This window comes from Pimephales promelas, chromosome 1 (assembly GCF_988280905.1).
Source record: "Pimephales promelas chromosome 1, fPimPro1.hap1.1, whole genome shotgun sequence".
Lineage (NCBI taxonomy): Eukaryota > Metazoa > Chordata > Actinopteri > Cypriniformes > Leuciscidae > Pimephales > Pimephales promelas.
In genome coordinates, this window is record NC_142769.1 from 425,273 (window position 1) to 440,095 (window position 14,823).

The 14,823-nt window shown below is 39.8% G+C and overlaps 1 protein-coding gene across 1 annotated transcript; it reads right to left on the reverse strand.

Annotated features, from left to right (window-relative positions):
- Positions 1–2,244: 2,244 nt before the first annotated feature.
- Positions 2,245–5,910, reverse strand: sox17 (SRY-box transcription factor 17). The gene is made up of 2 exons (XM_039673086.2): positions 5,396–5,910; positions 2,245–4,015 (listed from the first exon to the last, which is right to left on the reverse strand). Exons 1-2 carry the CDS (start codon positions 5,709–5,711, stop codon positions 3,513–3,515), a joined length of 819 nt encoding a protein of 272 aa, XP_039529020.2. The 5' UTR covers positions 5,712–5,910; the 3' UTR covers positions 2,245–3,512.
- Between the last annotated feature and the right edge of the window lie 8,913 nt (positions 5,911–14,823).

A 14,823-nucleotide genomic window follows, 5' to 3' on the forward strand; every position in this document is an offset into this window, starting at 1 on the left:
TTAAATCATGCTAGCTACATGTTAACCATATAGAACCATATAAAATTAGCATCATGTTAAATCATGCTAGCTACATGTTAACCATATAGAACCATATAAAATTTGCATCATGCTAAATCATGCTAGCTACATGTCAACCATATAGAACCAAATAAAGTTAGCATCATGCTAAATAATGCTAGCTACATGTTAACCATACTAGAACCATGTTAAGTTAGCATCATGTTAAATCATGCTAGCTACATGTTAAAAAATTTTTTGCACCATGTTAATTCATTAACATGGTGCAAACATTGTGTTAAATAATGTTAGCGATGTGTTAAATAATATTAGCTACATGTTTAACGCTAGCACCATGCTAATTCATGCTGGAATCATGCTAGCACCTTGTTAAATAATATTAGCAAAATGTTAAAACATGTTTGAGCAATGTGCTCAGACATTCCAGCACTGTTTATTCATGCTAGCACCAATTCTAAATCATCTTAAAACATGTTAGCAACATGCCAAATCATGCTGGCTATATGCTAAACATGCTAGCATGGGTTCTTTAACTCTAGCGTGACGCTTGGTGCTCTTTTTTTATATTGCCCTTTTTCCTATCACATCATTTATTAATATTCATAAATTAAGTATTAGCTAAAACTTTCAGTATTCATTTTGAGAACTATTTTGAAATTTTTGTATTGCGAAACGTATAGCGGCGACTCGAGTGGGTGGAGTCTATTTTATAATCAAAACCTTTTCTAATCTTGACAAAGTGCATATCGTTGGAAAGGTCTGAGACTCTGGGGTCCATATCTGGGGATTGTTTTCCTGAATGAAGTGATATTGTGACAGAAATGTTGACATTTGTGACTCGAGAACCCAATAATATCAGTGGGATGTGTGTGACACCCGGTGGACATTTTGGGTAAAGCGCCAAAACTAAATCTCATAGGAACTTTAATTTTTGTGATATCAACTTTCAGATATCAAATTTCCAACAAAACTTGAATAGACATGTGTCTTTGATTTCATGGCATTTTCAGAGTAAAAAAAACAGTTTGTAAAATCTATATTTTGTATAAAAGTAAAGGACACGCACAATTGGGATGATTGAATGCAGACTGATAGTTTCTCAAACTATTATAAACCTCATCGATATCAACCATCACTTTAAGTGCCTGATGGGTGTTTATTAATATTTATAATGTATATCTGTGAAGCTGATCTGAAGGAATCTGTGTTAAATCAAGTGATAAATAAACATGAAATTGAACTGATTTCGTAAGTGTCCCTGCTGTACTAATACAAAAGCAAAGGGAAAAGATAAAGGTTTTTACACGTGTGTGTGTGTGTGTGTGTATGAATGTGTCTATGGATGTGTGTGTGTGTGTGTGTGTGTGTGTGTGTGTATGAATGTGTCTATGGATGTGTGTGTGTGTGTCACTATTTTTTAGGTACAAATGTGGAACTTGTTTGATAAACAGGAACATCGTGTGAAGCTTCTCTGAGACGCGTGTAAAACACATTTACACACACACACACACTCATGTGCACACAAACACACACATCCATACACACACACACACACACACACACACACACACACAGTTTTTAGTCAGTATTCCTGTAACAATCAGGTCCATTTATAGATTTACTCCACTAACACACACGAGTAACAAAAGCATCCGTGTGTGTCAGAGATATGTATAGATGTGTGTAAATCGGTGTGAGGAATAACTGGTTGTGTTGTTGAGCTACCATTCAGTGTGTGTGTGTGTGTCTATATTTATCATCAGCACAACTGGACTGGGATTGAGGACAAGCTTATGAATCTGATAAAGCCTGGAGACACATATTTACATAGTCCTGTCACACACACACACACACACACACAAGCAGATACACACACTCTCTCTCACACACACACACACACACACACACACACACACTAGCAGATACACACACTCTCTCTCTCTCACACACACACACACACACACACATACACACACATACACACTAATATGCTTGTGAATGAGAGTGTGTGAGATTGTGTTTGTGTGTATATGTGAGTGTGCGTGTGGATACGAATGAGAGTGTGTGCGTGTGAGAGTTTGTGTGTATGTGCTAGGCTAGTGTGTGTGTGTGTGAGAGAACCGGGAAGTTTTAACTGGAGCACGAACATCATTTACACACAATCCAGCAGAATAGAGTTCATACGACAGAGTTTGACTGTTTTAAACAGAGTAACAAACACAATATTATGCTTTACTTTTATTTTTCAAAAATACAAAAAAAACAAAACAACGAAAAAATAAAATAAAAACAAAAATGACTCTGTAAGGGTTTTACTGTACAGTTCATTTTACACTATATTTACAGTAGAGTCGCCAGAGTTATTATTATATTAGTGTTTTTGTCCTGCTTTACTGAAAGTGAAATATTGCACATTTTGAAACTTTAATGCTGCCGTCAGACCAGTGGATCTCTGAGCTGAGTGAGTGGAGGCGGGGCTCATTTGCATATTCATATGTATATCACAATGAATACTAAATGAGGCAAGGGTGTCGAGTTACATTCAAGATATTTTAATTAAAAAAACACTTAAATATGTTATTTTCTTGATCAAAGATGAGTTTTAAGGGATAAAACGATCGACTGCAGGGGGACTTTAATATTATAAACAATCCTGGCGAGCTGAGAAAAACTATACTAAACTGAAATTATGCTTTCGGCTGTAAAAGTGTTCAGTTCTCTAACTTAAAAAATTGAAGAAACCGTTGCCTTTATACTTAATTCTTAATTGATAAAGTTATTTAAATGAACTTGACAATTCCACATTAGTTCAATTAATTTTCGATTAATTATGCCATTTTAATGAGTTTTAATTTAAAAAATGTGTAAACAATTGGAATTTCGTCTCTATGGGGAATTACACTGAGTGAGTGAGTGAATGGAGGCGGGGCTCATTTGCATATTCATAGAACCGCGAATACTAAATGAGGTGTCGAGCTACAGTCAAGATATTTAAATAGAAAAAAAACGTTTAAATATGTAATTTTGGTGATAAAATGATCGACTTGACAATTCCACATTAGTTCATATTTTCGATTGATTATGCCATTTTAATGAGTTTGAATTAAAAAAAATGTGTAAACAATTGAAATTTCATCTCTATGTGGAATTACACTGAGTGGCTCTCTGAGTGAGTGTGTAAATGGAGGCGGGGCTCATTTGCATATTCATAGAACCGCAAATACTAAATGAGGTGTCGAGCTACAGTCAAGATATTTAAATAGAAAAAAAAAACGTTTAAGTAATTTTGGTGATAAAATGATCGACTACAGGAACTTTAAGATGATAAACAGCCTCTGGAAATGAACAAACTTTAATGCTGATATTAATGGGTTCAGATTCTCAAAATTAGAGTGAAAACCATTGAATGGCCTCTGGAATCTCGGCTCCGCGCGGACTTACATTTCATCGATCGAAAGCTAGAAATAATTCACCAAGTTGGATTGAGTTGTTCAGGAATGAGTGTAATAATACACGGCGTTGCTGGCGTCAGACAGAGCGGCGGAGATCAGATCGGGCCCTTGAGGGACATGAGGGCCCCCGTACACCACACACTCGTCCATCATCGGCCCCGGAGAGTCATACACACACAGGCTCTCGTCGTAAAGCTGTGCGTCGCTCATCAGGCCGAGCTGCGGATCGGTGTGTGTGTAGGCGGTGTGTGTGTCGGCGTGCTCCTGGAAGTGTGTGTATCTGCACGAGGACTGGTGTGCGCTGAATCCCGCCGGAGTGGCGCTGAAGGTCTCGAAGGCTTGGTTCTGGAAGTACGCGGGGAAGTCGTCCGGAGCGGGCCGCAGGAACGCCGAGTCCAGACGCTTGGCTCGCTTGGCCGGTTTGCGGCGCCGGGGTCGGTACTTGTAGTTGGGATGATCCTGCATGTGTTTCGCTCGCAGGCGTTCGGCCTCCTCCACGAACGGCCGCTTCTCCGACAGCGCCAGCGACTTCCAGGACTTGCCTAGAGACGACACCAGAGATCCAGCTTTACAGACCGTGAACATTAATAACGCCAACTAACCCTGGTTATTACACCGTAAAAAATATATTTTCAAGATTTGTTATCACAACATATTTTCTTTTGTCAAATCAACTTTATAATAATTTATTTAGTTGAGATAACTTATTATTTTGAGTTTCTGATGGTTAAATTAATCTCCTTCATTGTATTAACTCACTTTTTCCAGTTCAATCAACTTAAAATTTTAAGGCAACCAGATTACTTACTTTTTTAAGTTAAACCGAAAATATTTTTTTACAGTGTAGTAATCACAACATTTTTCTTTTGTCAAATCAACTTAAATAATTTGTTTAGTTCAGATAACATATAATTTTGAGTTTCTGGTGATTAAATTACTCTCCTTCATTGTATTAACTCACTTTTTCCAGTTCAATCAACTTAAAATTTTAACTAACCCTTGTTACCGTGTTTATTACTATTTGTTAATGCTAGTTATTAAAAATAGTCTGTTTATGTTCAGTGACTAAGCTTTGATTTCAATAATGTATTATTAAATGTTGAAATGAACATTAACGAAGATTAGTAAATGCTGTAGAAATGTTGTTAGTTCATAACTAATTAACCTTATTGTGTGAAGTGTTTCCAATTAATGCTTGAACAATTCACGATGAGGTTAATTAGTTAAACAATTAAGTTTAAAAAGTGATTAGTTGACTTAACTTAAAAAAGAGAGGAACCCTGTTACCTTGAAATTAAGTGAATAAACTTCATGCGTAGTTGAAAAAAACAAGTTATGTGGAATTGTCAACTTTTTAACTTAATTTTGTCAAGTTGACAAGTCCACATAACTTAATTTAAAAAAAATAAATAAATACAACTTAAAATAAAGTAGCAGCCATAAAGTTTTACATGGTTGTTTAACTTAAATTACATTAAACCAAATTAAAAAAATGAGTTGAATCTTGTTTTAAAAAGTTTTTAAAGCAACGTAGAATGATGTTTCAACTTATTGATCAAATCAGCAAAATATCATGAACAACGAGCTGGTTAAAAACACAACTCCAGAACTCTTATTACACTTACTGGTACATAATTTGATTCTACACGCCAATTGCATTATTATAAAACAATAATATAGATGCATATTATATTTGTACTGTCAGCATTGCTTGTATTACAAGTATTACACGTTCATGTCGAATGATATTAATATACGACATTAGATCTGCTTTATTTCACCTTGGGTCAATGATAAACTTACACGTGTTCGGCAAATTTTTATTCTGATGGATATTATATAGAGAATAATGAGTTGAATAATTATGTTTTTAAACAAAAGCGGCTGATTTAGTAAACCAGTGATAGACACATATATCTCACCGAGTATTTTGCTGAGCTCTGCGTTGTGCAGATCCGGGTTCTTCAGCGCGAGCCTCTTTCTCTCATCTTTCGCCCAAACCATGAACGCGTTCATCGGCCTGCGGACGCGCGCCTCGCTCTTTCCGCGCGCGGGAGTCTCGCGCTTCGCTTTGGCGTCTGAGAGCGCGTGAAGCGCGTCTGCCTCCGGCCACGCGCACTGTCGCGCGACGGGCATCATGACTGAACTGGTGCCTCGGCTCAGGCTCGGGTCCGGCTCGGGTCTGGCTCGGGTCAGGCTCGGGTCGTCACTGGCGTAACCCGCATCGGGACTGCTCATCTCCTGCACGCGCCGCGCGTTTCTTTGGTGATCCCCGGTGATGAACTAGACTGTGTGTGTCCTGGAGACTTCCTCCACTGGATGTCCTCTGCTGGTCTCCCAGTGCTGGGCGCTACAGTATATCCAGTAAGGTCAGAAGTGCACACAGATTTAAACTCCACCAATAGTGACCCGTGTGGGCGGACCGAACCGAGCCAAGACTCCGCGTTCACAAACACTGCGCGTTCACAGCGATCCTTCCCCCGGGACATTTCACTTTTTGGCAGGACTTTACATTCAAAGAGTATAAAGTGAATAATCACACCAGTTGTGTGCGGTGAAAACTTCTGTTCCCGTTTGCGCGTTTATTTATGACTAAAATGCATTGCAAAGCTCGTGATTTAACTTTTACTCATGCATTAGAAACACCTTTATTTTCTTTCTAGGAGGCATGCGAATGTGTTATGTGTGTTAAAACCCTTTTTATTTATCATTATAATAAAAAAGTTCGAGGGTAAAGCATGTAGTAATCTAGCCTGATCTCATGAAAGTTCACCAAGCACAACACATAGCCCATGCTGTCAGGTGAGGAGCGAGCATGCACTTTATTTCTCGTGCCATATACACCAAAAATAGTTCCCTCGTGCACGCACTGTTTTTGGCGTATAAATGGTACGATAAATAAAACGCATGCTAGATTCGCATTTACCTGACAGCATATGTGTTGTGCTTGGTGAAAAGTTCTTCCGTTTGCGAGTGTTTATTTAGGACAAAAATGCATTGCATGAACAGCTTGTGATTTAACTTTTACTCACACTCTTATTTTCTATCTAGGAGGCGCTTAAAACAAATGTGCTTTTTATTTTTCATGACTCATGATGATAAAAAAGTGCAACAAGCATAAAGAGTTTAAGAAGATATGCGCTTACATCAGCGATTCTAAATATTAGGCCTGTTATTTAAAAGACATCACACGTGAAATTGTAATTTAACTTTTATTTCGCGAACGTTTAATCGTGTTTAAGAGTTTAAATGTTTGCCTCGCGGATGCGATTCATGTTTGGTTTAGGATTAATATCCTGATGCATAGATTTAACCTGGATTTGCAAACAGTAGTAGGAGGATCGTCACACACTGATAATGAAGAGAAGGTGTTGCATTGTATTCAGTGAAGAAACTCGCTTTACACCACAAAACAGTCAGCGAGTGATATTCACAATCTTGAGTTTAACACAGTGCTTTGTTTAAACATATCTAATGCAAGGTATACTAATAATATTAATATAAATGATTTTAATATTAGAAACAAACTGTGTATTGAATATCGGGGTCTGTAATATCGGGTCTGTTGCCTCCGTGAACACTGAACAAAAAATGCTTTATCTAATCAATAAAATTGTGGCAACATATTACAAGCAATATTATTAGTTAAATTGTACAAATTGGAATGTTAATTTGATTAACTATTACTCAATTCTAATTTGTTCAATTTAATAAATAATATTGCTTGTAATCTGTAATTGCCACCATTTTATCGATTAGATAAAGCATATTCATTTTTACAGTGAAGGGTCCCTGTGGTTTGTTGAGGAGACTGTAAACGGTAAAAGTTGACGTTTTGAGAACTAAAATGTCCCGATCGTGTGCAGTGTTACCGGAGCAAGTGGGAACTTGACCAAAACCACATCCTATTTTCTGGTCACCTTGATTTGAATGTTTTTACTCTCTAACTCTTTGTGTTATAATGACTGGGTTTAGCAGAAGAGCACACACACACACACACACACACACATACACACATGAGCCGCTCGCGTGTGTAACCCCCTCATACAGTACTTTTACTTATGAAGAAGCATTGGGCCATGTGTGTGTGTGTGTGTGTGTGTGTGAGAGAGAGAGAGTGCGAACACATATACGGCTTCCGTCTGACTCATGTAAAGTCCCCCGGCACTCAGGAGCCAGCGCTATTGTGTAATTCCCCACAAAGGCCTGCCTGGCGACAGTGTGTGCGTATTCATAAATGTGAGTCTATGTGTAGAGCTGTCTGTGCATGGGGGACAGTGTGTGTGTGTGTGTGTGTGTGTGTGTGTGTCTGAAGGCTCCAACGCCAAGGACAGGAAGCAGTTCGTGAGGGACAGGAAATGCAGGCTGAAGCACTAGATAAGGGTGAGAGACCTCTCCCATACACACACACACACAAATGGGGACATTTTATAAACGTCTACTGTTTTTATATATAGCTAGTTGTACACTAAACATAACCCAGACAACTTTAAGCATTTTTCCTAAAAAACAAAGCAAAAAACAAACGTTTTTTTCATTTATTAAATGTATAAGAAAAAGGACATTCCTAAAGGGAGGCCACAAATGTGTCCCTAAAATATGTTTGAGTATGTACACACCATCCCAGTCTCCCCTCCGCCGTACTGGTGCCTCACAAACATGTTAACACTCCCAAAAACAAGAGCTATAAATGCATAATGTTATTATCAAGCCCAGTGATGGAGAGAGAACACAAATCACGGCCGACGTCGACGGCTTTGATGATCTCAAGTTTGTTTATATAGCAATTCAAAGTGTAAAACGCCATTGTATCATATTTTTCACAGTTTTACTGTGAGATTTCCCCATGTTGAATGCACTTTGCCTGTGGTGTTCTTTCGGTGTGCGTAAGTAACCTATTGGACGTCTTCGATAGATACGATTTTCCCTAAAATCGCACTGGATGAGTTCTTGGAAAGCGATCCTGCGATCATCTGAACTCCATCCAGAACACGGTTTTGTTCGTTTTGCGATCTCGCGGTTTCCAATGATTTCCTTCTGATTAGTTTTCTGATAAAACTTCCATTTGTTGGTGAAGTGATGGGTTTGTGTGATGCTGTTCCAGAGAGGCGTGTTACGGGTCGGTTTCAGTGAAGCGCTGCAGAGCTCTGGGCCTGACCATGGAAACGCAGCATGTTTTGGGCCCCGTGTTCCTGACCCGAGGCTATTGGCCTCGCCCGCCTGTTTAAAGCTCTGCTCGCAGTGGCCCGACCGTGGAAACACAGCATGTTTTGAGCCCCGTGTTCCTGACTCGAGGCTATTGGCCTCGCCCGCCTGTTTAAAGCTCTGCTCGCAGTGGCCCGACCGTGGAAACACAGCATGTTTTGAGCCCCGTGTTCCTGACTCGAGGCTATTGGCCTCGCCCGCCTGTTTAAAGCTCTGCTCGCAGTGGCCCGACCGTGGAAACACAGCATGTTTTGAGCCCCGTGTTCCTGACTCGAGGCTATTGGCCCCGCCCGCCTGTTTAAAGCTCTGCTCGCAGTGGCCCGACAGTGGAAACACAGCATGTTTTGAGCCCACATCAAGATATTGGGTCTGGGAACACCATTGGCAGGGCTCAATCCGAGGGGTGGGATAAACGGTTGTCTTTCAAAAATTCCCTCTGCATGCAATAGGATAGCGCTACAACCAACCAGAGCAACGCAGTGACGTAGTCAAGCGGGTAATCCATCAGCCGGAAGTTGAAGCCTCGCGGGAGCCGCCATTGTAGCAAAACTTCACGCTGTTAGCATTCCATTGACTCCCATTCATTTTGGCGTCACTTTGACAGCGAATAACTTTACATCAGAGGCGTCCAAATATCTAAATAAACACGACAATGTATAAAAGGCTCCATTACTTTGTATCTTACGTTAGAAGCTGTTTTTGAAAAATATAGGCTAACGATTACGTCATAACCACGGAACTTTTTGTCGCACAATATAGACATTACCGTATAGACAGGAGGGGACGCTCGCAGGCAATCTTTTACTGTCTATGAGGCAATCGGGGGGACATGAAGGCATAAAGTTAAGGAGAAGCCCATCGATAGAGAGTCCATAAAAGCAACGGGACAAAATATTTCAACGTTTGTGAGGAATTACGTGATTCAGATTTGTCTTGCTACAGCTACTAGAAGATAGATGTTTGAGCCTGGCCCGAGACAATGATCAGGCAGAGAGGCTCAAGACAGCCAACCGGGGAAAACACGAGACAATCTGACAAAGCAACAGGCTGGCCAACAGCGATCACACACAACACAAGGGGAATACAAATCATGCAAATACACTTATAACAAAGAAACAAAGGGGCAAAGGCTAACGAAACAAAGGTCTGCGCTAGAAGCATATGGCATCCAAAATGGACGTATCTGTGTGCGGACAACACGAACTTTACATATTTACAGATGCTGCTATAAAAATACAGTTACAAATCGGTTACAAAACAAATGCCACTTGTTTAATATTTTGTTTTCCAATTCCAATTAAAGGCACACTATGTAGAAATTGTGTTTTTGTCAAACGGCGACCCCTATAGTCGCTGCGGAGTACTTGCACTGTCGTAAATAGCTAGCTAGACATGAGGAAACTATTGGACTGGTCTAATTATCAACAATGGATGAATGAACAGCATCATAAAAAATGACATAGGCTACTACAAGCCAGTGCAGCAACAGACAACATAGAACGCTAACTAGCTTAGAAATAAGAGATTTACTAGTCCATCAACAAGATCGCCAGGTCGGCATCGCTGTTGGATCCAGTGCTGCTTTTTAGCGCGCCAACTAGTGCAATCCTGAGTGCGTCTCTTGTCCGGTTCCTCACGCGGTCAGATACTTTTTTCCTTTTCCTAGTCTCTTCCTACCACGTTTTCTTTGCTTTTTCCATCGTCGAGCATCACATGAAATGCGCGCAACTGTCGTTGTTGATGTGTGTGACATCATTGCCGTAAAGCATGCCGTGATTCTCGCGAGATTTGCTGTCCCCCCCCCCAGGCTTTACTACCAGGAGGAGTTTATTTACCACCGAAATGACTGTGAAGCTGTTATATTAACGTAAAATTCTTGCGTAGTGTGCCTTTAAAAATGTCCTCATGAAAATCGATGGCCTTTTAAAGTCTGACCATTTTGACCCTATCAAAGAGTTGCCAGTCATGCGGGGAAACACTGATTATTGCAATAGTTAATCATTTTAATGAGCATTTGTGTGAAGATTAGGAATAGCAGCACACATCCTGTAAATCAGAGAGAGAGAGAGAGAGAGAGAGAGAGAGAGGTGTGATATAAGCTTGAAAAGAAGCGGAGTCCGAGAGGGACGAGTGAGAGTGATATATTGGGTTTTAACGGCCCCATTGTTCTGCTGAATGACCTGGGAACTGTGACCCGAGTTTAGCTTTGGTGAGAAACTGTGCGAGTCTGATATTTTAGGCACACGGACTCAAACACACACTGATCAAACACTGAATATCGACTTTATTGAGTGAACCGCTTTGATTCAGAGATAGGCACGTTTGAATAAAAGTTAATCATCATCTGTCGGTGTGCATCAGTGTGTGTGCAATCGATCTCTCAGAAATGTGTGTCATATATGACCAGTTTGGGTACTAATGAAAAAAAATATCTACACACACACACACACACACACACATACACATAGATAACGAGAAGTGATTTCACACTTTAGCCCTGTACTAACTTCCTATGAGTGTGTGAGCTGAGCTTCCCTGTTCTGATCTCTGCAGAGATCGGACTCACACACACACACACACACACACACACACACACACACAAACACACACACTCACTTATACAGCAGTTATAAATAATTATTATTCCCTAATAACCCACATCCAGAAAACTAAAAAATATGGCTGAGTAGGCTCGCACACGCACATACACTAACACTAAAACTCACTCACACACACACACTCACACACACACACACTCACACTAAAACTCACTCACTCACACACACACACACACACACACACACTCACACTAAAACTCACACACAAAAAAATCCTCTTATGTGAGATTTGTTTGAATATCAATAGCGAAAATGAAACAAAATGTTTTTTATTTTGCTTTTCCATAGAATTCTAAACAGTTGTTACAGTAAGATGGTTGCTAGGGTGTACCAGGTGGTTATTGAGATGGTTGCTAGGGTGTACCAGGTGGTTATTGAGATGGTTGCTAGGATGTACTAGGTGGTTATTAAGATGGTTGCTATGGTGTACCAGGTGGTTGTTAAGATGGATGCTAGGGTGTACCAGGTTGTTGTTATGTGGCTGGTTGCTAGGGTGTACCAGGTGGTTGTTAAGATGGTTACTAGGGTGTACCAGGTGGTTATTAGGATGGTTGCTATGGTGTACCAGGTGGTTGTTAAGATGGATGCTAGGGTGTACCAGGTTGTTGTTATGTGGCTGGTTGCTAGGGTGTACCAGGTGGTTGTTAAGATGGTTACTAGGGTGTACCAGGTGGTTATTAGGATGGTTGCTATGGTGTACCAGGTGGTTGTTAAGATGGATGCTAGGGTGTACCAGGTGGTTGTTATGTGGCTGGTTGCTAAGGTGTACCAGGTGGTTGTTAAGATGGTTACTAGGGTGTACCAGGTGGTTATTAGGATGGTTGCTATGGTGTACCAGGTGGTTGTTAAGATGGATGCTAGGGTGTACCAGGTGGTTGTTATGTGGCTGGTTGCTAAGGTGTACCAGGTGGTTGTTAAGATGGTTACTAGGGTGTACAAGGTGGTTATTAGGATGGTTGCTATGGTGTACCAGGTGGTTGTTAAGATGGATGCTAGGGTGTACCAGGTGGTTGTTATGTGGCTGGTTGCTAAGGTGTACCAGGTGGTTGTTAAGATGGTTACTAGGGTGTACAAGGTGGTTGTTAAGATGGTTACTAGGGTGTACAAGGTGGTTATTAGGATGGTTGCTATGGTGTACCAGGTGGTTATTAAGATGGATGCTAGGGTGTACCAAGTGGTTGTTATGTGGCTGGTTGCTAGGTTGTACCAAGTGGTTATTAAGATGGTTGCTCGTGTGTACCAGGTGGTTATTAAAATGGTTGTTAGGGTTTACCAGGTGTAAATTAGGATGGTTGCTAGGGTGTACCAGGTGGTTGTTATGTGGCTTGACTGGAGCCCGCCCTTTAAAGAAAGTGTCTTATGATATTAGCCTTGTGTTGTTGAGGCATCATTCAAAAGTATTCTTTCTCTGCTGGGTCTCGTGTGTGTGTGTGTGTGTGTGTGTGTGTGTGTGTGTGTGTGTGACGGGTGTGAGTTCGCCTGTAAAGTTATGAACTAACTAGTTCTTAGTCAGAACCTGAAGACTTTGCAAATGCTTATTGGTTGGAGAGAGTGGGGTAAACTGTGCCACTTTACTCAAGTTCTTCACCATTTTGCAGAAATATGGAAATGTTTAACAAAACCTTCAATTTATCAATTAAAAATGTAGTAATTAAGTAAAATCTGATGACTTCTCGTGTATTAATATGGTTATTTATGACTTAATAAATAAGTCATAAATAATAAATAATAATAATAAATAATAACGTTATAATGACTTTTATGAAAATTTCCCCTGAAGCAAGCAAAGCTTAAACATGGGCAAAACTGAGCGCTAAACTCAAAGCTTTAAGATACGGTTCAAGTTCAGGCGTGGCTGTGTGTGTTGTGGGAATGATGTTGGACTCATAACTGAGCATTATTGCTGTGACGGGCCAGATTTAGCCTGTGCTCGACTGATAGCGCTCGTGTTATTGTCATAATGATCTGATAAAGGTTTCTGTGGGATCAGGTCTATTCCTGTGAAGTGTTGACATCAGGACCATTCGCACACACACACACACACACACACACGCACACAAACAGGCGCACACATCTTTGTGGGGACTCTCCATAGGCGTAATGGTTTTTATACTGTACTAACTGTATCCCTTACCCTGCCCCTAAACCTAAACCTGCCCATCACAGGAAACATTCTGCATTTTTACATTTTCAAAAAACAAAACAAAACATTACTTAGTATTTATACACTGTTTTCCTCATGGGGACCGCTGGCTGGACCCCACAATGTAGGTGATTTCATGTTTTACTATACTTGTGGGGACATTTGGTCCACACAATGTAATATAAACAGAAACACACACACACACATTTTACTTAGTCTCAAACTCATCTATTCAAGCATTTAATAAAACAACGAGTATAGCGTGTCAAACGTAAAAACAATCTTTAACATTAGACATGAAGTTTAGCCTTATGATACCTTGATATTTGCATAACGTCAGCTTATGTTATTTTGTTCTGATTTTGCCATACACACTTGTTGGGTTATGGCGCCATCACGTGGTCAACATGTGCACGTGACGTGTGATTGACAGGCGCTCGCGAGGTTAGTTCGTGACGTGTAATAACAGTGCACTCGTAAACTAGCGCTACAAACCGGTGTGTTTATGAGTTTTACAATAAATTAAAATAATATGAAAACAAGTTGGCCGGTTTGGAGTATCCGCGCAAACACAGAACATTCCCTTATAATGTTCCTAACGTTCCTGTTTGGTAATATTTCTGAGAAACTATAGGTCCCTGCAGGATAATTTTAGGTTTTATTTTTATAACTATATACCATGCTGAAATGTGTCATTTTTCATTAACAAAGTATATTAAAACCTGTATTAGATCAGTCGAAATCTTTTCATTTTATAGTTAAAATGATGAAAAACAAGAATTAAGATCTAAACACGTGGGGTTGTTCTTTACACGACCGGGTAATTCCGTGGCAATGAATTAATTTAATGTTATCGTTATCCTATAGTAGTCATAATTGTTATTCCTTTTTTATGTTTTGCGCTTAATGTAAAATCGGTTACTGAGCGATACAAGATACGACATCTTACACATGTATCAATTTGATTTAATCCTGACGGATTTTTTGCTCGGGTTAATTCTATCAATCAATTTTAAACAATATTTCAAAGCAAAAGTCCTATTTTATTATTAAGTCCTATTTTTCCTATTTCTTAGCCTGGAAAGCTTTCCTGGCTAACATAAAAATAAACATGTTTTGGGAATGTTTTGCCAACCATGTTTGTTTGTTATAAAGCAGTATAATTGACTGTTTTCAAGTCAAGTCAAGTCAAGTCACATTTATTTATATAGCGCTTTTCACAATACAGATTGTATCAAAGCAGCTTCACAGTGATAACATGTAAGTAGCACAACACAGATCAACAACATTGCTAAACACTAAATAAATAACCCCAACTGAGCAAGCTCAAAGCAAGCCAAAAGCAAGGCGACAGTGGCAAGGAACCAAACTCCATCAGATTGGA

What these genes read in the sequence shown, in the direction of transcription:
- sox17 (XM_039673086.2), bottom strand. Translation starts at nt 5,711, where the DNA reads ATGAGCAGTCCCGATGCGGGTTACGCCAGTGACGACCCGAGCCTGACC. An exon ending in AGAGCTCAGCAAAATACTCG is followed by an intron (nt 4,016 to 5,395) that starts GTGAGATATATG and finishes TGTCGTCTCTAG; the next exon opens with GCAAGTCCTGGAAGTCGCTG.